Source organism: Emydura macquarii, unplaced genomic scaffold, assembly GCF_026122565.2.
Source record: "Emydura macquarii macquarii isolate MOO-44397 ecotype Brisbane River unplaced genomic scaffold, CSIRO-AGI_Emac_v2 contig_1253, whole genome shotgun sequence".
In the NCBI taxonomy this organism is placed as follows: domain Eukaryota; kingdom Metazoa; phylum Chordata; order Testudines; family Chelidae; genus Emydura; species Emydura macquarii.
The window spans coordinates 64,098,012-64,118,565 of record NW_027131390.1 but is presented as its reverse complement, the minus strand read 5'-3'; the positions used below and the strand labels follow the sequence as shown (position 1 = coordinate 64,118,565).

The window sequence follows — 20,554 nt, the reverse complement described above, 5'->3', positions numbered from 1 at the left end:
TTAGAGGAACTCAGTGTTCTTCAATGGAATTCACCCTGCAAGGCAGGGAAATACCTTGGAGGACAGGTGGGATTTTAAGATTCTGTATTTTATTCCTTGAGGTTGTAGGTATGTTTTTTGCTCACTTATCATATTTGTACATAGCATCCTGTACTTGAATACTGTGAACTCACTTTGTATTTCTTAGGTTCCTTGCACATTTTAGAACACTTTAAATTTAACTTTGTAATGCAAAAGTTAAATCTAACATTTTTATCTTAACTTACCCTGTTGTGCTTTGGTGGGGAATGTTGCACACTAAAATACACTTAGATGCAGTTATTTGATGACTATAGTCAATATGAAGCACTAGTTAAAGTCTATATATATAATTATAAAGATTTTTAGTGCTCACTAGGGGAGGGGATTTAGTCAGACAACTCCCATTAATTTCAGTGTGAGTTGTGTGGCTAATTCCTCTATTTTGCTTCGAAAACCTCAACTAAGGTATGTTAATAATGTCTGTAACAAATATTTGCTGATAGATTGTAATGGTTCTGAGGGAGCTCAAGCCATTGTAGTTTGTCAGGTCATTCATCTGTGAATGTATCTACAAAAACACTTAGTTCATGGCAAGCTGGAATATAAATCTACCTCTCACTAGGTTGCCGCATGCTAGATGTCTGTATAGAACTTGCTACCATGCACTAATGGTTTTCTAGCGTGCTTTGATCTTTCCCACTTTGAAATGGAAGTAGAATAAAACACATTAGGAAACTGTGCCATAGTAGGGTCCACACAGCTAGTGAATGGCAGGCTAGTGTGAGGTAGATTTACACCACAGGTTGCTGAAAATTAAATTCATGTAGACAAGCCTGTATCTTAAACCCCTGAATATGTCTCTGAACAGTATAGATGGTGGCAGGAGCAGCAGTCCTTAGCATTTATCATGTCAACTCTCATAGATATCGAGGAATAGTTTTTGGGGTTTTTTTTAATAAAAGCAATTGATATCTACCACCCATTTCTTCTCGTAACTTGTCCAAAAACAGGGGATTAACTAAAATGCAGGGTTTTATGTTAATGTTGGCACAAAATAATAAAAGCAAACAGTTTCAAAGCTAAGTCTGTACTTCCATCTTGCACCTTGTCTACACTGGGGTCTGAAATCCTGGCCCCTCTGAAATTCATGAGTTTTTCATGGATTTCAGTGGAACCAGGATTTCAGCTTGTTTATTGTAAGCTGCCTTGGTGCAAGTCACAGTTAATACCTGTGTAGCTTGTCTATATAGGGGTTTGCACCAGCGTAGGAAGGTATATAATTAATTGTATAGCCTTTTTTATTCTGCTCTCTCAAACCACTTTACAAAGGCGTCAGTAAGCAACCATAATTTCCTCCTTTATACAAATAAGGAAGCAATGGCAGAAAGAGTGATAGACAGACGAACTACGTCTATAAACAGAACTCCAATCTAATGATTCCCAGGCCAGTGATTTATCCTTTGGCCAGAGTACTATGAGTATATTCTGATGCCAAGCCAATATAGAGCATACATAAGATGCATATATAAGTACCCCAGTCTGATACTGTTACAGCCATACAAACCCATTGACAAATTTCAATTCTTGCAAAAATCCTGGTAAGTGAAATTACATCCATGATCAATATATATGTGGGAACAGATTCCTTAATTATCTGGTTTCTTATTTAAGCTAGGACTAAGATTTTATGAGAAGATAGATCATAAAGTATCGTAACTTGTGTGTTCACACTGAAAGTTATGCATGCAAAAGGGTCAAAGTATAGAATTTTACATATGTATGTAATGTCATGTAATGGTGCAGATGACTTGAGTTCAACAAACTTAAATATAATGTCAAAAATTTGACTCTGTGCCATTTTGTTTCAGGCAGTTATTTGGCAAAAGACCAGGGTGTCGGATCACAGAATGTCCTTTCTGTCAGTTCTGGGAACTGCCGTTATGGGGAGTATGGTACCTTTTCAACATCATTGTGAAGATCCTGAGGTAAATTTTTAAACACTCTTCTCCTACCAAAAACCCACCAACGAAGAACAAAACCCAGAATTTAAAAAGAAAAGGCTTCTAAAATGGATTTAATTCCTTTATTGCTCTGTCCCAAAATTAATTGGTTTGATGATTGAAAGTGCTCTTAAAAAAGCATCAAATCAGGACTCATGGCAGTGATCCAATGGCAGCAAAAATTGTTGTGACAAATGTAGAATTACTGATTACTTGGTGCTCTCTAGCGGAAGATTCATGGCCTATGTGAAGGTGGATGGCCTATTTACTTATCCGCACTTTCATATTATCATCATCACCATGGCATCTCAGCATCTTACAATACAGAGCATCCTCTGCATTTGTAAAGGGGCAGTTAGAGGTGTCTGTATACCAACAACAAAAATTATTTTTGAAAAAAGATGTGCAAAATTTCCCCTAAAGCTAAATTTAAAGGCGTTAACAGGTAAGATTTTCCTGCATTGATATTACTCTGCTCTCATTGAAGTTAATGGTTTTTACAATTGCTGCCTCATATACCGGAGATACCTGCCTAATATTTTCAGAAGTATATTTTAACTCCAAAATCCTCTGTTTTGTTTTAGATGTCTCTTAAAGGAATGACTCACTCCTCTGTTGTCTAGTAATTGTTAATTTTGTTCTTTATCTTGCAGCTATAAAGGTTGACCAGACTAGCATAAGGAAAATTGAAGCATAATCTACCTAGTAAAAATGGTTGTAAAACAGAATTTAGCATGTCCAGAAGAATATTGTTTTATTAGTTTGTTCATTCAGATGTCACTCTTAAACTGAGCTTATGTGAACCCTCATATATATAGTATATTTATACTGAGACGTAGGAAGGTGAAACTACTTTAGATTTTGTGCTCTGACAGCTGGAATAGGAACAGCGCTACAAAGAAACCACTCTCACCTGCAAATGCAATACTTGTCGTTTGTGCAGGACATGCAGCATTTATGTGGGAGGACACTGAGACAATAAGTAGGAAATGGAACGAAGGGGCAAGGGAAAGCTATGTGAGTTCACCTGGGCAGACAACTCCTCAAACCATTACCCCCTAGATCGGTGAGGTATTGCATACACCTTGATTAGAAGTTGGAGGAGCGAGGGAGCTCAAGCTTCCTAGTCTTTGCATTTTGTGTGTGTGTGTGTGTGTGTGTGCGTGTGCGTGTGTGTAAAAAACACAGAAAACTATGTTAAAAGAACATTAAGGTTGCAAAGGTAAGCACTTAAAAGTGAGGAGATGTCAGAATTAAGGTTGCTTGTGCAACTTTAACTCAGTTCCCTTGTGCATGTGCATTTTAATACAGTCTTTAATTACATGATCTCATGCTATCTTTCCACAAGACCGCTGCCTCATTCCGTGCACAGAATAGATGGTGCTCATTTAGTGAGCAGCTATTCAGTACTTTTTCTCCTTATTATCGAATGGGTGGCCCCATGCCTTATATATTGCACACTATTCAAACCCTAGTCTGAAGACTGAATTGTTAATTTCCTCATTGTCTTTTCTCAACACTATAGTATCTGAGTGGTTCACAAATATTAATTAATTCATTTTTGCAACACACCAAGAAGTGAGGGGATATTATTATTCTGATTTTACAGATGGGGAATTAAGGTTTAAAGACATTAAAGTCAAAAGTATCCACTAATTTTGGGTGCCCAATTTGAAACACTGAGGATCTGATTTTCCAGAACATTTAGCATTACATACTACATTATATGTTCATCACACAGTTTCCATTGCATCTCTGAATGCTCAGCACTTCTGCAGATCAGACCCCAGGGTCTTAATTCAGGCACTCATAAAATGAGGAACACACAATTAATGACCACGTTTGGTAAATTTGGTTTAACTGAGTTGCCTAGCATCACATAGGGACTTTCTAGTGGAGACAGGGATAGAGTACAGGGATAGAGTTCCCCTTAGAAGCACTCAGCTGCCTTATCTCTGAGTCTGTCCTTTCTGTTCCTGAAGTCACATGCCTCATTTACTACAAACCTCCCAACTTTTGCAACAAATGAAGCAGGGTCCTACAGGCATGTCTCCTTCATTATACAATTCTGATTCATCCCTATCCTGATTCATCAGACCTGAGCACTGAATGAGGCAAGCATCCTTTGGAAAAGTAGTATTTGATAATGTAATTGAAGACTGTACCATAATTCATACACGCACATGAGCAAAATTAAGGTTGCACAGACAACCTTAATTTTGGCATTTCCTAACTTCAGTGCTTCACTTTGCAAACTTAATGTTTGTTTAACTCTGTGTGTGCGTGCGAGCGAGTGAGTGAGAGTAATTTCCTAGATTGTTTATAAATCAAAATGAACACACACATTCTCCATGAAGGAATGTAAGCCAAGATAGGGAAAGAAGAGGTTAAAATATTTAGATAAGTTAGATGTATTCATGTTGGCAGGGCCTGATTAAATTCATCTTAGGGTACTTAAGGAATTGGCTGAAGTAAATTTGGAACCACTAGTAGTTATCCTTGAGAACTCTTGGAGGATGAGTGAGGTCTCAGAATACTGCAGAAGGGCAAACATATTACCTATTTTTAAAAAGGGAAACAGAAAGGATGTGGTAAATTATAGACCAGTCAGCCTAACTTTGATACCTGGAAAGATACTGGAAGAAATTATTAAACAATCAGTTTTTGAACCCTTGCCAAATAATAGGGTTATGAGGACTAGCCAGCATGGATATGTCAAGAACAACCTAACTACTTTCCTTTTTTTGACAGGGTTGCTGGCCTAGTGAATGGGGGGAATCAGTATATGTGATTTATCTTGATTTTGAGACAGTTCCACATGACATTCTCATAAACTATAGAAATGTGGTCTAGAAGGTCTACTATAAGGTAGTTGCATACCTGGTTGAAAGACCATACTCAAAGAGTACTTATCAATGGTTCACTGTCAAAGTAGGAGGGCGTATCTAGTGGGGTCTCTCAAGACTCTGTTGTGGGTCTGTCGCTATTCATTATTTTCATTCATGAGTTGGATAATGGAATGGAGAGTATTTTATAAAATTTGCCAGTGACACCAGGCTGGTAGGAGTTGCAAGCTCTTTGGAGATTAGGGTTAGAATTCAAAATGACTTTGACAAATTGGAGAATTCAACAACATGAAAATCAATAAATGCAAGTGCAAAATGTTATGCTTAGGAAGGACAAATCAAATGCACAGCTACAAAATTAGGAATAATGGGCTAGGTGGTTGCACTGCCAAAAAAGATCTGGGGGTTATAATGGATCATAAATTGAATATGAGTCAGAAAAGGGATGCAGTTGCAAAAAAGGCTAATATCATTCTGGGGTGTATTAACAGGAGTGTTGTATGTAAGACATGAGAGGTAATTGTCCTGCTGTACTCGGCACTGGTGATGCCTCAGCTGCAGTACTGTGTCCATTTCTGAGCGCCATGTTCTAGGAAAGATTTGGACAACTTGGAGAGAGTCCAGAGGAGAGCAACAAAAATGATAAAAGGTTTAGAAAATCTGACTGTGAGAAAAGATTTAAAAAACTGGACATGTTTAGTCTTGAGAAAAGAAGACGGGGGGAGACTTGATAAGTCTTCAAATATGTTAAGGGCTGTTATAAAGAAGATGATGATCAATTGTTCTCCAAGTCTATTGAAGGTAGGACAAGAAGAAATGTGCTTAATTTGCAGCAAGGAGCTTTAGATTAGGTATTAGGAAAAACTTTCTAACTGTGTGGGTAGTTAAATTCTGGATTAAGTTTCCAAGTAAGATTGTGGAATGCCCATCATTCGAGATTTTAAAAACAGGTTGGACAAACACATGACAGCAATGGTCTAGGTTTACTTGGTCCTGCCTCAGCACAGGGGGCTGACTTGTTGACTTGTCATGTTCCCTTCCAGCCCTACGTTTCTATGATTCTATCATGTGGCATTATTTTGAGAGCCCACATGGATCATCAGCAGGGTTGGAACCTTTGGATCCACCTCACTGTACCCTCCCACTTGCACGAAGAGAGTTAACTGATAGTAGTAATAGGTTGTAATCCACTATGGACTAAAGGTTTTTTGCCCAAGAGTTTTATATTTGTTTGCTGGCAGAAGGGAAATTGTGAGACTGGGAAGTCTTGGTTTCCATTTCAGATTCTAGAGGGAAGTAGGCACAGATTCTTCTGCCTTTCCCCCAACCTGTCCCGGTCTTGTCTTCTCCCTGCTCCATCTCCTTGTCCCATTGCCATTTTCCTTACCAAGCCAGGCATAGTCACCACTCCTGAGGTTTCTTATCCCAGTCTCATTGCCCAGCAAGTTCTAGTCTCCTCTTCTAGACTCCGAGTCCTAGTCTCCTTGCCCAGTCATTTCCAGTTCCCCTCTCCCATTTTCTCATCCAGTATGTGCTCCCCACCCTGGATGCACATTTCCCACTGGCTCCTAGTCCCAGCCTCCCTCACTGGGCCTGTTGTCTAATCTCAGTATTCCACTGATCTCTTTCTGCTCCAGTTCTTTTGCACCATGGCTTTTTGTGATATCATTCTCCCCCATCCCACCACCTTCTCCCTACCTTACTAGTCTTTCCCCATCAACTCCCAGTTTCCCTTTCCCCCTATAGTCTCCAGTCTCAGTCTCCCCTCACTAGGTTCCTTGCCCCATTCTACCCCTTTCCCTCCCCCTCCAGGTCCAGCTTTTGTGCCCTCTGGCTTTGCATCAGGCAGCTTCCACTTCAATGGTTACCTGGATGTCAGCAGGCATTAAGAGCACAGAAGAGGCAGGCTCCCTGCTCTCAGTTTTAGTATGGGATCTGGACCTGGACCCAGCATGGCCCAGAGCAGTAGAAACTGCAATTGCAGGGAAAGTCCTCCTCAGTCCTTACCTAGAGTATCCCCAGTGTGGACAGAATCTTTGGGGAATTAACCTGTGGTCTAGCAAGTCTCTACTGAGCATGTGCAAATTGATTTTTTCAGTCTTGTAACTTGACCATATTTGGATGAATTTTTATGGGGGTTGCAAAAGGCACATCCCTGACACAAAGACCCACTTGCCATCAAATTTAAAGTCCCAAAGCATGTGGGTGCTAGAGCTACTTAAAGAAAGAGGTCACCACAATTTTTAACATGTTTTTCCCTACCTCTCTTCTCTGAATGAGCTGAACCATTTTAGGGGAAATGTTCCAAAAAAAAAGTCAGATACAATGCATAGAAATTTTCAACCCAAACAGCTAAAGTTTAGCAAGTTGTAAGCAACTGAAAAAATGGGTCATATAATGGGAAGTGTTACTACAAGCCCCACTTACAATAATATAATAATCATAATTCACTTAAAACAACTGGTTTAACTTAAAATCAAGATTGCTTGCAGATTATCTATTTTTTCTAAAACGTTGTCATAAGGTTTTTTTAAATCTTGTATCATAATTATTTAATAGGTGACAATTTTATTAGTCAGATCCAGTTTTAGAAATCTTCACTCATTAACTCTGTTATGGTGCCTGCTGACTTTCCAAGTAGTTTTAAACAGTAATAACAGTCAGCTAAGCTTCAATATGGCAACTTCTCAACTGCCTGATTTTAGAGTCTTCTAGTTTTGTTTTACTGTTGTCCATTTGTTTAGCAAAATTATTGTTTGAAGTGACTTTTAATTTGTGTCCAGTATTTGGAAATTTAAAAAAGAAGCTGAAACATAAAATAGAGTGACATTTAGATTGGATCTGATGGACTTGCTGAATAAAATGTAAGAGAGCAGCTAGTTGGTTTTCCTGATAATGGTCCAACAGACAGTTGACACCTCTTTAACTTGACCATGGCATTTAGTTATGTGTGTAACCATTGCTGACCAGAGCACTCCAGCTTTAGCACAGAATGTTGCAGTGGCCGGGGGGAGTGAATAGCTTGCTGATGTGAAGTAGCTGAACAGGAATTGCAAAGGATTACACTGAAGCCAAAGACTTATCTGTTCAGTTTCATACATGTATTAGCTTTGATTTAAGTAAATAAAAAGGCTGTGACAAAATTTTCAATCTTGGTTCTAAAAGATAGGCACCTAAATTAAACTGGCCTGATTTTCAAATGTGCTGTGTACCCACAGCTTGTAATGGCCAGTGGCTGAAGTGGGCTAGAGGCAGTCCAGAGCCGAGGTCAAGTGATGTTTAGGAAGCTAGCCAGGAAGTCCATCGGTATTAGAGGCAGTCCAGGGCATGGCTGGACTCCTCGCAGGGGTCAGTAGCTGGGAAATTCAATCCAAGGATGTGGGTTGGCAGGATAGGTGGACGAGGTTGGGTCAGGTAGCAAGGCAATATCAGGCGAGACAGCATGGCAGCGTCAGGTGAGGTGGCAACCCACAGGCCTGTTGCTCAGGCAGCTTCCTCTTCCCATGGGGTCTTTATAGAGTCCAGGTACCTAAAGAGAATGCCGTCTGTCCAGCCAATCAGGGGCCTCAGGCATGGCTGTTGTGGGGCTGCAGGCTGTTAGTACTAAGGCTGTTGGTCAGGGGCAGTGGTTTAGTGCAGTGTTGTGGTGCAGCGGCTACGGATGCTGCCTGAGGGGTCTAAGTTCAATACTGGCATCTTGACGATGACTAGTGTTGATCAAGGTAATGGTTCAGCACACCCCTGTAGCTCAGAGGCTAGGGGTGCTGTCTAGGGAGCCAGTTTTGGTTCAGTACTAGTATCCTGACATAGTTATTATTGAAGTCAATGAGACTCATAGGTGCTCAGCATCTTTGAAATCAGACCACTTTGATTTTAGGTGCCTAAATGTGGAGTTAGGTGCCTAACTTTAGGCATCCATGTTGGACTGTTTCAGCCTGTATGTGGCTTTTTTTGTTTATTTTTGGGGGAGGTTTTTTACTGTGAATTGACTGCTCATGAAAGTTGTTGGATCACAGCCTTGGATGTGAAGTTTTTCTGTTTACCCATAGTACTGGTTGGAAAGGTACAGGAGAAGTAATTGCAGATCAAGTTTCCCCACACTGCCTGCAAGTGTGCCTCAGCCCCCTAACCCAAAGAAGTCATCTTGTGGCTTACTCTGTATGTCCATTCATCCCCTGACCTCTCTGCTGAACCTGCCCACTAGCTTGCCAGTTGTTGCAGAAGATTTTGCAACATGGATTATGTCTATTTGGAACTGGACTGGAGACCATCAAATACATTTCACACAGGTTATTGTATAGGCATCGTGGTAGCAACTTTAATATGCATGGAGTCTGTCCTAAATGTGAATTGATGACATAGAGGTGATGGGGCAAAGGGCCCCATGTTACATTACTAATCATTTGATCAATTCTCTGAATTCTGTATTTTATAAAACATTAGATTTACCAGGCAGAACACGAGGAATGTGCTGGCATCTTGAAATGCAATTACCTTAGTATCTGGTATAAAAGAACACATCCATATGCTTCAGGTAGACATCAGAATGCCTCAGGGATTTCTTGTTCAGATTTGATAAATTTGACCTCCCTTTAAAACTATGCAGCAAAGTGAATTGAATATTCATCTGTTTGTAAGACTGATCTGAGGGACCAGTATCTGGCCTCTGTTAAAGCTGCTTCGCACTGCTGGCAGCACAAAACAGCTTCAGAAGTGTCCTAATATGGGGAGATCCCTGGCCAGCAGACAACTGACGTAGCCCTCTGTATGTTAAACTTACCTGGTTGTCTCCAGTGTAAAGGATGGACAAGAGCAGGAGAGGGTGTGTCTAGAGCAATTCCTGCCTATGGAACAATCATTGAAATGATGCCTTTAAATTGTACAGGGGTCAAACTAGAAACTATAGATATCAGACAAACACAAAAGTGGCATTGTGCTCTGACAGTTCCTTGCTGCAGAATAGCCCCTCAGACTGCTCCAAGGATTAGAGAGGGAGAGAGCAAAGATGGCATAAAGCCATTTAGTGGCATTCTGGTGTAGCAGAGGATCTGGGCCTAGAATTTCTCAGTAAATTCAACAAACAGGAAAACAGACAAAATGTAAACTAGTTCAGCATTTTTTAAAGAATTCTTGTATTGGTTTCTCTTTGATAATTTTGAAAGGCACTGCACATTTGGGTCATTTGAATCTTGTGCTACTTAATTTGAGTTATCCGTTTTCTTTACAAATAAAATGGGGGGAGGGGGATTCTCTTACTGATCATTGTACTTGTTTTACAATTATAGGTATTTCTCTCTGGATTTCTTCCAAAACCTGAATCAGACAATTCTTTGACAAGTCTTTCAAATTCAGAAAGGAGTTTCATCTTTATAAACAGTCGGCCCGTACATCAGAAGGAAATATTAAAGGTACCATATCCCATCTTTGAATTCAATAGAATAAAAAGAGGTCTCCAACTTTCTGCCCACAATTGAAAGCTGGTGTAAATTAATTGCAGGTGCAAACGTTAGCATTTGGATGTCTAAATCCATCCACAAATTAGGTACTTGAGGCATCTAACCACTGTTACTTGCACTACAATTGATTGTGGGAACAAAATTAGAGGCTACATTGAAGTCCCTCTTTAAAAATTTGGCCCCAGGTGTTTTAGGTAAGAGATCCTAAGTACTGAACTTTTTCTAACACCAACACAACAGAATTATCCTCTGTAGTTCTCTCTGAGAATCCTGTATATATTATTTACTTTCTAATCAGTGTCAGAAAACAGCATCAGTATTAATTCATCTGCAATATTAGTTTCTTACTCACTATGAGCTTCTCTAGCAAATACATTTAAAAGTAAAGTATGTGTATGTCTCCATTTAGTCAAAAAGAAAGTGATAGTTCAGCACCATTGGCTACAGCAAGGCATACTCTAGGCAGAAGTTGATACTATGGAAGCTTCCCCACACATCTGTGCCAATGCCCACCAATCCCAATTTGCAGCACCGTTGCCATTTATCCCTGGGCCTCTCTGGAGAAGAAACGGCCAGTCCTGTGAAATTGTACATGTGGTAGCTTTTGTGATGGAGAGAATCAAATAATTCTCACTTGGGACCCAAAGTTATATGAAACTTTTTCAACAAAATCTGAAATCAGATTCACAACCTCTATGAATAGTCATGTCAGACCAGTTCTCCTGCCTCCTATATCTCACGGGCCCTGGTTCCTGTCTTAGTTGCCTTTAAGCTTGTTGGGATAGAAACTTCATGTTTGTGTAGTGCCCGGAATGATTACCCAGTCCTGATTGGGGAGTCTGGTCTGGGCGCTACTGTAATAAATATAAACAATAATAATAATAATACTTTGTGCCTTATTTTGAGTCTGTCCTCTGAGGTAGAATGGGACAGTGATATTCTGTCCCTCTCCCCACCAAGGTTTTATAACCAAAGCTTTATTTACACAACTTTGGGTCACAAGTGAGAGTGACATCTTTTCTACTAAGAAATACCTTTCCAAGTTATGCTGAAGATAATTATTGTTGTACCTGAACTACAATATGTAAGCCTGTGATTTTAGTCTAAGAAGGAAGAAAAAAGTGATGTATATCATAAATAACTGTAGTTCAGGTTTTTGCTGAGAGCAGAACTTGAGGGTGGTATGAGTATATTACAACTGCAGGATTTTAAAAGATCTGTTCTGCAGTTCACCCTTATCGTTAACTTTTTTCTTTTTCTTTTCTGTTCAATTAGCATAATTCTTGCTTGTTGCCCACCTTCTCTCCCCCACCCCCCTACCCCTCACACATGGGCATCTGTAGAAGGATCTGTGATCTTGTGTAAAGATGCAGGGCTCTTCTATTCACCCACCCCGTTAGCAGGAGATAAAACACTGAAAATAACTGCTGAATAGTTCTGTAGTCTCATGGTGGCAGGTGAGATTTTTTAACTCGATCAAAACATAAGAGAAGTCAGAGGAAGATCAGAGGTGACCTGGAGAAATATTTTCATTTTTTTTTTTTTTTTTTAATTCCCAAATAATGGTGTTTGGGTTGTCCTAGAAAACATGCTGGATCTCCTCCCCACTTGGTCATTGAGTAAAGCCATACAGTATCTTTTTCTCCAAATATATCAAGTGGGCTAAACCTATTATTTCAGAAAGTTCAAGGAGCTGCCATCAATATTTTGGAGCAGATTTTCTGGGATTTACATGGCACAAAGGCAGAAACCACCTGCAAATGTCTTGCTGAGAATTCTCCTGGTGTGCAAAAGTCCCCAAAAGGACATTTTTTATTTAATTGTTTTAGTATCTTTTTTAACGTGACAAAATACAATTAAAATTGTTCATAAAGTGTAGGATTTTGCTTCTGTACCTTTGGGTCTGTTTTATTACTTTGACTGACTTTCCTTTGTTGAATTTATCTGTAGCTGGTACGACAGTACAATAATCTGAAGTCACATAAGGATTCTTCTCGTTCCTATCCTGTTTTTTTTATTAATATTGCTGTACCTGCCTCCTCTGTGGATGTGAATTTAATACCTGATAAAACTCAAGTTTTACTTCATAATAAGGTAATTTATATTTTAATTAATTTCTAAGTTGGTATTTGCTTACTTAGGCTCTGATCTTACAAAGATTTACCCATATTTAATTTTAGGCAAATGTGTAGCTCGTTAGCTTCAGTGTGACTACTCAGGTGCTTGAAATTAAGCACCTGCATTAGCCTTTACAGGACTGAGGCTTTAATGGCTATATACGATAGGCTGCCCTTGTAACATGACTATTTGAAAATTATTTAATCAAATGAGTAGCCATTTATTTGAAATTCATTCCCCAGTTGATTTTAAAGATCATTTGTATACTGTCAGAGCCATACTAGCTCCTGTCTCAGCCATGCTCCCTTCATAGCGCAATATCATCAGAACATCCATACTGGGTTTTACCATTGTCCATCTAGCCCAGTATCTTGTATCTGACAGTGGCCAGTCCCAGATGTTTCAGAGAGACTGAACAGAACAGGACAATTTTCAATGATCCATCTTTTGCCATTCGTTCCTGAGTTCTGGCAGTTGGAGGTTTAGGTACATCAAGATCATCTTGACACCCTGATCATCTTGGCTAAAAACTGTTGCTGAACCTCTATGAACATGTCTAATTCTTTTTTGAACCTAGTTATACTTTTGGCCTTCACAGCATCCCCTGGCAATGAGTTCCACAGGTTCACTATGCATTGTGTGAAGAAGAACTTACTTTTGTTTGTTTTAAACTTGCTTCCTATTAATTTCATTAGGTGACCCCTAATTGTTGTGTTGTGTGAAGGGGTAAGTAACACTTCCCTGTTCACTTTGTCCACACCGTTCATGATGTTGTAGACTTTTATGACATTCCCTTTAGTTATCTCTTTTCTAAGATGAAGAGTTCCAGGTTTTTTTAATCTCTGCTCATATCGAAGCTGTTCCATACGCCTAATAATTTTTTTGCCCTTCTCTGTACCTTTTCAAATTCTGATACATCTTTTTTTAGATTGGGCAACCAGAATTGCACAGTATTAGAAGTGTGGGTGTACTATGGATTTATATAGTGACATTGTGATATTTTCTGCTTTATCATCTATCCCTTTCATAATGGTTCCTAACATTCTGTTTCCTCAATGTGCAACAACAGTCAAAAAAGCTGATGTTTTCAGAGATCTATCCACAGTGACTCCAAGATCTCTTACTTGAGTGGTAAAAGCTAATTTAGACCCCATCATATTGTATGTATAATTAGGATTATTTTTTTTCCAATGATCATTACTTTCCACTTATCAACATTGAATTTCATCACCCAGTTTTGTGAATCCCTATGTAATAACTCTTTGGAATCAGCTTTGCACTTAATTATCTTGAATAATTTTGTATTGTCTGCAAATTTTGTCATCTGACTGTTCACTCCCCTTTTTCAGATCATTTATGAATATGTTGAACAGCACAGGTCCCAGTTCAGCTCTTTGGGGGACCGTGCTGTTTACCTCCATTGTGAAAAGTGACCATTTATTCCTACCCTCTGTTTTGTATATTTTAATCAGTTACTGAACCAGGAGAGGACCTTCCTTTTTATCCCATGACTATTTAGTTTGTGTAAGAGTCTTTGGTGGGGGACCTTGTCAAAGGCTTTCTGAAAGTCCTACTACACTAAATCAACTGGATCACCCTTGCCTACATGTATACTGACTTCCCTCAACGAATTCTAATAGTTTGGTGATGTTTGATTTCCCTTTACAAAAACCATGTTAACTCTTCCCCAATATATCATGTTCATATATGTGTCTGATAATTTTGTTCTTTACTATATTTTCAACCAATTTTGCTTTGTACTAAAGTTAGGCTTGCTGGCCTGTAACTGCAGGATTGCCTCTATATAGCTAATGTAATGCCAATTTTAAAAACTATCATTCAGTCATCTGGTACAGAGGCTGATTTAAGTGATCGGTTACATAGCACAATTAGGAGTTCTGCAATTTCATATATGTGTTCCTGCAGAACTCTTGGGTGAATATCATCTGGTCCTGGTGACTTATTACTGTTTCATTTATCAGTTTGTTCCAAAACCTTCTCTAGTGGCACACGATCATTTGGGACAGTTCCTCAGATTTGATGCCTAAAAACAATGACTCCAGTGTGGGGATCTCGCCCATATCTTCTGCAATGAAGACTGATGCAAAGAATTTATTTATCTTCCTTGGGTGCTCCTTTTTAGCATCTTGATCATCCAGTGGCACGGTTGACTGTTTTGTAGGCTTCCAGCTTCTGATGTACTTACAATATTTTTGCTGTCATATTTTGTGTGCTTAGCTAGTTGTTCTTCAGATTCTTTCTTGTCCTGCCTTATTATGGTTTTACACTAGAGTTGCCAGAGTTTATGCTCTTTTTCTATTTTTCCTCACTAGGATTTGACTTCAATTTTTAAAGGTTGCTTTTTTGCCTCTAACCATCTCTCTTACTCTGCTATTTAGCCATGGTGGCATTTATTTATTTATTGGTCCTCGTTTGTTTGTTTATATCGAGTATACATTTAGTTTGAGCCTCTATTATGTTGTTTTTAAATAGTCTTCATGCAGTTTAATTACATTATGGTTGCTGTTACTGAAAGATTCAGCTATATTCACCTCTTGGAATCCTGTGTTCCATTTAGGATTAAATTAAGAATTGCCTCTTCTCTTGCGGTTCCAGGACATGCTGCTCCAAGAAGCAGTCGTTTATGGTATCTAGAAATTTTGTCTCTGCATCCTTTCCTGCGGTGACCTATATCCAGTCAATATGAGGATAGTTGTAATCCCCTTTTATTATTGCATTTTCTGCCTCTGTATCCTCTCTAATCTCCCTGAGCATTCCACAATCACCATCACCATCCTGGTCAGGTGTTGGTAGTATATTCCAACTGCAATGCTGCTATACCCTTTATAATATCTAATATGCTGCCATACTGTTTATAATATCCATTATTTTAGGTCACAGAGCTGCTTAAATCAGTCATACATAGTTAGTACTTACACCTGTATAGCACTTATCTTCAAATGGCTTTATAATGACAGATTAGTCTGTTAACAGAAATAAGATTTATGTCCTTTTTACAGATTCTATTAATAATTTTGTAGTTATTTACATTGTGTAGGTTTAAATACAACATTAATATTAAAAACTTGAGTTGTTTCTGGTTAGAGCCAAATTTTGCCATTGTGTGTGCACAGTACACCCTTTGACATCATGGAGGCTACAGGATTTAATATTCATGACTGAGATTGAAACTTGGCCCATTAAGTCTTGTGTCGGAGATCGCAGAGAGGAATTGTGATATACTTACTGTCACTGAATAGCACCTTAGACCAGGAGTAGTACCATGGAAATCAGTGGGTTTGCTTACACTGTAAGGTACTGCTCAGAGTAGGTGAGGGCTTGTCTACACAATGGGACAATGCACACTACGGGGGTATGATTTCTAAAGTGCACCGTGTTGCACATTACTTGATTCACACTAAAGGTTCCCTAGCATGCTTTAATGTAGTGTTGTTTGAAACAGCCCAATTAATGCAAGCACATTAGGGCACTTTAAAAATCATAACCCCTTGGCGTGCGCTATTGGAGACAAGCTTTAAGGGTTACATCATCTACACTAATATGTTGCCACCTTCCTTAACTGCATTTTCTTGGTTTTGTGGGTTAGAATCCCAGGCTGAATGCTATTTAAATATAATTTGTATGAAAATAAACATAAGCAGGATTATTTTCACATTTAAGTTTAATTAAAACTCTCCTTTTACTCTAAAGAAGTTTTCTTTTCTTTTTTTTTTAGTTTTTAGAATTTTCTGCCATTTATATAAATTACAGTCTTTGAACCATTCTGTTATTGAACACTCTCACTAAAATTGTGATGCTGACTTGACTGAAGGGTTGTTAGCCTATTCTACTCTCGTAGTGTATTTCTATCTCCAATTAGTGTACACTGAGTGAGACTAGATACATAAATAATGTTCTAAAAAGAAAACATATTCAGTCATAAGAAAGCAGTACATCTGTTTTGTGATATTAAAATTTATCAGTGGAGCAAAAGTATTTATAGCGAAAGATTTAAGGCTAAAGAATTTCACTGATTAGTGAATTTTTGGCATATTTTAATCTTTCTAGACTACCATGTCCTTTTCAGGAGTCTGATTTGTCTTGCGTATCCCCAAGTTTCACCTCACTTAAAAACTACTTGCTTACAAAATCAGACATAAAATTACAAAAGTGTCACAGCACATTAGTATAGAAGAATTGCTTACTTTCTCATTTTTACCATATAATTATAAAATAAATCAATTGGAATATAAATATTGTACTTACATTTCAGTGTACAGGATATAGAGCAGTATAAACAAGTAATTGTATGAAATTTTAGTTTGTACTGATTTTGCCAGTGTTTTTTATGTAGCCTATTGTAAAACTAGGCAAATATCTAGATGAGTTGATGTACCCCATGGATGACCTCTGTGTACCCTGCGGGGTATGTTTACCCCGGTTGAGAATCACTGTTTTAAGGAGTATGTATGAACTGCTAATGCTTAGTAATGCAATCATTCCAGATTTACTCACCAAATATAGTGAATAGAATTGTTTTCCTTATTGCTATTGTGTTGTGTCAACACCTGTCAAGTACATTTTCATTGACAATTTGTCCTAATGCTTATGAGTTGTTTTTTTTTCAGGAATCTGTCTTATCTGCTGTTGAAAATGTGTTGACATCGCTGTATGGGCCACTACCTGATACAGTTTCTTGTGAAACTAATAAAACAGATGTAACCTCAGTGGACATGGTTGTTAATATAGCAGAACAAACAGATGTGCTTGCTAATGAAATAGAACCATCTGGAAACAATGATCCACATGCACATACTTCATTCTTTTCATTCGGTAACGATGTGCAAAATGGTCAAGCAGGAAAAACCACAGAGATCTGCTTAAAGCATCAAAGATTTTCTAGTGATAATACTCATGGTCTCCTCAACAGAAGAGAAGTTTCTGGCACTGACGTGACTGTGAGTGATATATCTCAAGACAGTTCCATAAATAATTTTTCATGTGAGGACAGTCAGAATGGATATAGTGTAACATTAACCCTAGATGGCAGTTCTCACATGGACACTCAATCTAAAAACAGCAATGAACATCCTTTGATAGCTGCTCACACAAATGAAGTGGGAAAAAATGAGGCAAATAAAGTCCCCGAATATGTATCTGAAATCTCTGCTGATAATTGGAGCATGGGGAATGCACTTAAAAATCCTACAGGAGAGAACCTGGAACCTGTAAAGATTTTGATACCCGAAGTAGGAGGGATAACAAATCATAAGGAAAATGAAAATACTGGTCAAGGAGGTCATGATCAGGAGATTGCCAATCAAAGTATAAAAAAACCGAATGTGGTTAATGATAAAGCAGGACAGATCGTGGCTTATGATCTAATTAGTAATCAAATAATAAGGAAACCCATGTCAGCCATTGCCCTGTTCACTCAAGAATATCGTTCTAGATTATTAACTGATAATCCAAAAGCCAACCTGGAGGACTTGATGCTGAAAATTGAAGGACTATGGGAGAAACTGAACAGAGAGGATAAAAAGAAGTAAGTTTCCAGAGTTTGCACCTGACCTCTAAGCCTTGTAGTTTCCATTCTGGGTGATTCATTGGGTGCAAAAAATGAAAAATTACATCAACATCATTTATGAAAAGCAGAATGGAAAATGATTTTTGGCTTGCCAGGAACACCATGCTGGCTAAAGGTTGCATTGCTAAGTATGATGTTTACTATGTGCAGATGTGTACAGCTCTCTGATTTACTCATTTTGATATTACTACTTTTTCCATTCTGTTTTTCAATTCAAATAGGTTGCTGTCTTTCATAAATTACTTTGATTTTTAAAATTTTTTAAAATTATATTTTCTTGTAGACAAAGACAATAACTCTGTATAATTGCCGTCTTTCTTCGGTAGAATTTTTGATTATTTTTTAAATACGTGGCAAATTTTGTGTATTCTCTCTGTGCCTCACAGCACACCTCACAGCAATTACTATCATTGACTTTCTTTTGCCAAATACTATGGCACATTTTGGGCATCTTTTTTCCAAGGCCCAGCAGATTCACTGGGCCAGATTCTGTGCTGAGATATACCATTCAGCTGTGTTGATGCCAGTTCTTGAAGTCAGTGGCATTGCAAAGCTGTGCACGATTGCACAGAATGTCACTGCATTTTTTTAAACAAGCACTCTCCGTTACTTTCAGTAAAATATAAATATCACCTCTCACTGTTCCCATGTGTTTTAGAGGTAAAATCCTGGCCTCATCTGTGCATTTGCTAGGGTGCTCCCACCCTCTTGAGCTATCACAATTCTGCTGGGTGAGTAAGTCCTGTTCTTAGGATGATCAGGCAGGGGGTGTTGCTCCTGAATCACAGGAAGCCCACTTTTACAGGAATGTACTACTAGGTTCTCATTCTGGGTGTGTTGTGGGAGGAATAAGGTGTCAGCTAAGGATACACCACCATGTAGTTCCTCCTGTCCTTCTCTCCTCCATCCCTTTTTTTTTTTTTTTTTTTTCCCCATTACTCTAAATGAAAACACTCTTTCCAGACTCTAGGAATTTGAACAGGTTGTTCTGGTTTTTTAAAAACAGTTTAAAAAAACCCAAATCCTTAAGTCCAGCAGGTATCTCAACCCCCATAACTATGTGTAAAAACTGCACCAGATGACCAATTATGAGAATTATTTTATGCTACCCAAATCCCCACCTATTCAGAGACTTCAGCACACCCCAGTGGCCAAACAAATAGACTGGCTTGAACACTCTGTCTTGTAAGAAAGAATTAAATTAACCATATCCATAAAACATTCACTTGCTTATATTTGTCTTTAATTCTCTGATCCTCTACCCACTGAAGATAGTGTAAGTTTTTCTGTGGACTTTAGTGGGAGCAGAACTAAGCTCTGAACTGCTGCTAGTTGCAAACAGAATGAGAGAATATTTCCTGTGTGGGCTGTGGTGGTCACTTACGGAACTTGTCACCGAGAAGCTGCTTTTAAAAGCTAAAACAGTGTCAGGAATATGTGATTTGCCATACTAATTCAAACTCTTCCACTATCTCTAACATCCTGATTCAGTAGTACAGTGTCTGAGACTCTGTGGAAAGCAAACAGTTCATAATGCACCTAGTCAGTTATGCAGTGCAAATGCCATATCAGTGGGAGGACTGTTCCTTCTTCACCTCAGTCAGTCATCTTGTATAATGAAGCATGCAGCTCAATTACACTTATCAACTTAGCTTGTGTAGCTGTAACTGTCACTTTTGGACATCAAATCATTAACCTGCTATCCAGTTTGTTTCTTTTTCACTGTAAATATCACCTCCAGTGAAATTACAGATGAGTTACTAAACCCCAAATACTGGAGTCTCCATGTTACCTAAAAGGAGGACCTATCTCTAGATATGTAATTCATACTGAAACCAAATTTTTTAACCTGATTTTACAAAGTTTTCAAACATTTCAAGACCTTAAAAATGTTGTTTGCTTGTATTACATGGCCTTCCCTAGGACTGCACATTGCTGGAGTGGGAAGGCTTGTGTGTACCAATGATCCTCTGAGCTATGCCGGTAGGAGTTTTAACTCCTGTCAGGTTACCCAAGCCAGACATGTCAAAGTGTAGGGACTAGGGGAGACGTAGTCAATGGATTTTAATGGTGTAAGATCACTTTGTGTTAATCTATTTGTATTCTTCTCTGACATCTATTTATCTTACATGTTGTTTGGCTTGTTCTGGTCATACTCTCAGAAACAATGTCAAGATTGTTGTTATGGGAACCTTAACTCTTTTTTCTTAACTTTTCTGCCATTAAAATCTCAATTTTAATATTCTACTAGCATTTATTTTTAAACAAAAATTGGATTACTCTTGGATAGAAAGTGAATATACACTATATATATATATATATATATGGAGTATCTGTTGAAGCTGATTTCCATATTAATTAATTAATATCTTTGAACAATATCCTGTGAATGATACCAGAGGTAACACATGTCATCTTCTGCCAGCAAAGCAAATTTAATATAACTCCATCCAAAAGTTATATTAGATAGATAGAGAGGAATTCACAAAATATAAGGAATATACAGTTAGCATTTATTACGAAAAC

General features: G+C 38.4%; 1 protein-coding gene across 7 annotated transcripts in view; it reads left to right on the top strand.

The window, feature by feature from the left end:
- Nucleotides 1-20,554, top strand: part of PMS1 (PMS1 homolog 1, mismatch repair system component) — an 87,495-nt gene that overhangs the window by 43,823 nt on the left and 23,118 nt on the right. For 4 of the 7 annotated variants that reach the window (XR_010919832.1, XM_067549020.1, XM_067549021.1 and 1 more), the window contains exons 6-9: nucleotides 1,890-2,006; nucleotides 10,153-10,275; nucleotides 12,274-12,417; nucleotides 17,070-17,986. Coding sequence is in view for 6 of the 7 variants with exons in the window: in XM_067549020.1 (XP_067405121.1) it covers nucleotides 1,890-2,006; nucleotides 10,153-10,275; nucleotides 12,274-12,417; nucleotides 17,070-17,986 (1,301 nt within the window). In the remaining variant the exon portion in view is untranslated. Of the gene's footprint in view, nucleotides 1-1,889; nucleotides 2,007-2,964; nucleotides 3,010-10,152; nucleotides 10,276-12,273; nucleotides 12,418-17,069; nucleotides 17,987-20,554 lie in introns of those variants that run through there. The other 3 variants (XM_067549023.1, XM_067549024.1, XM_067549025.1) reach the window with 2 other exon arrangements.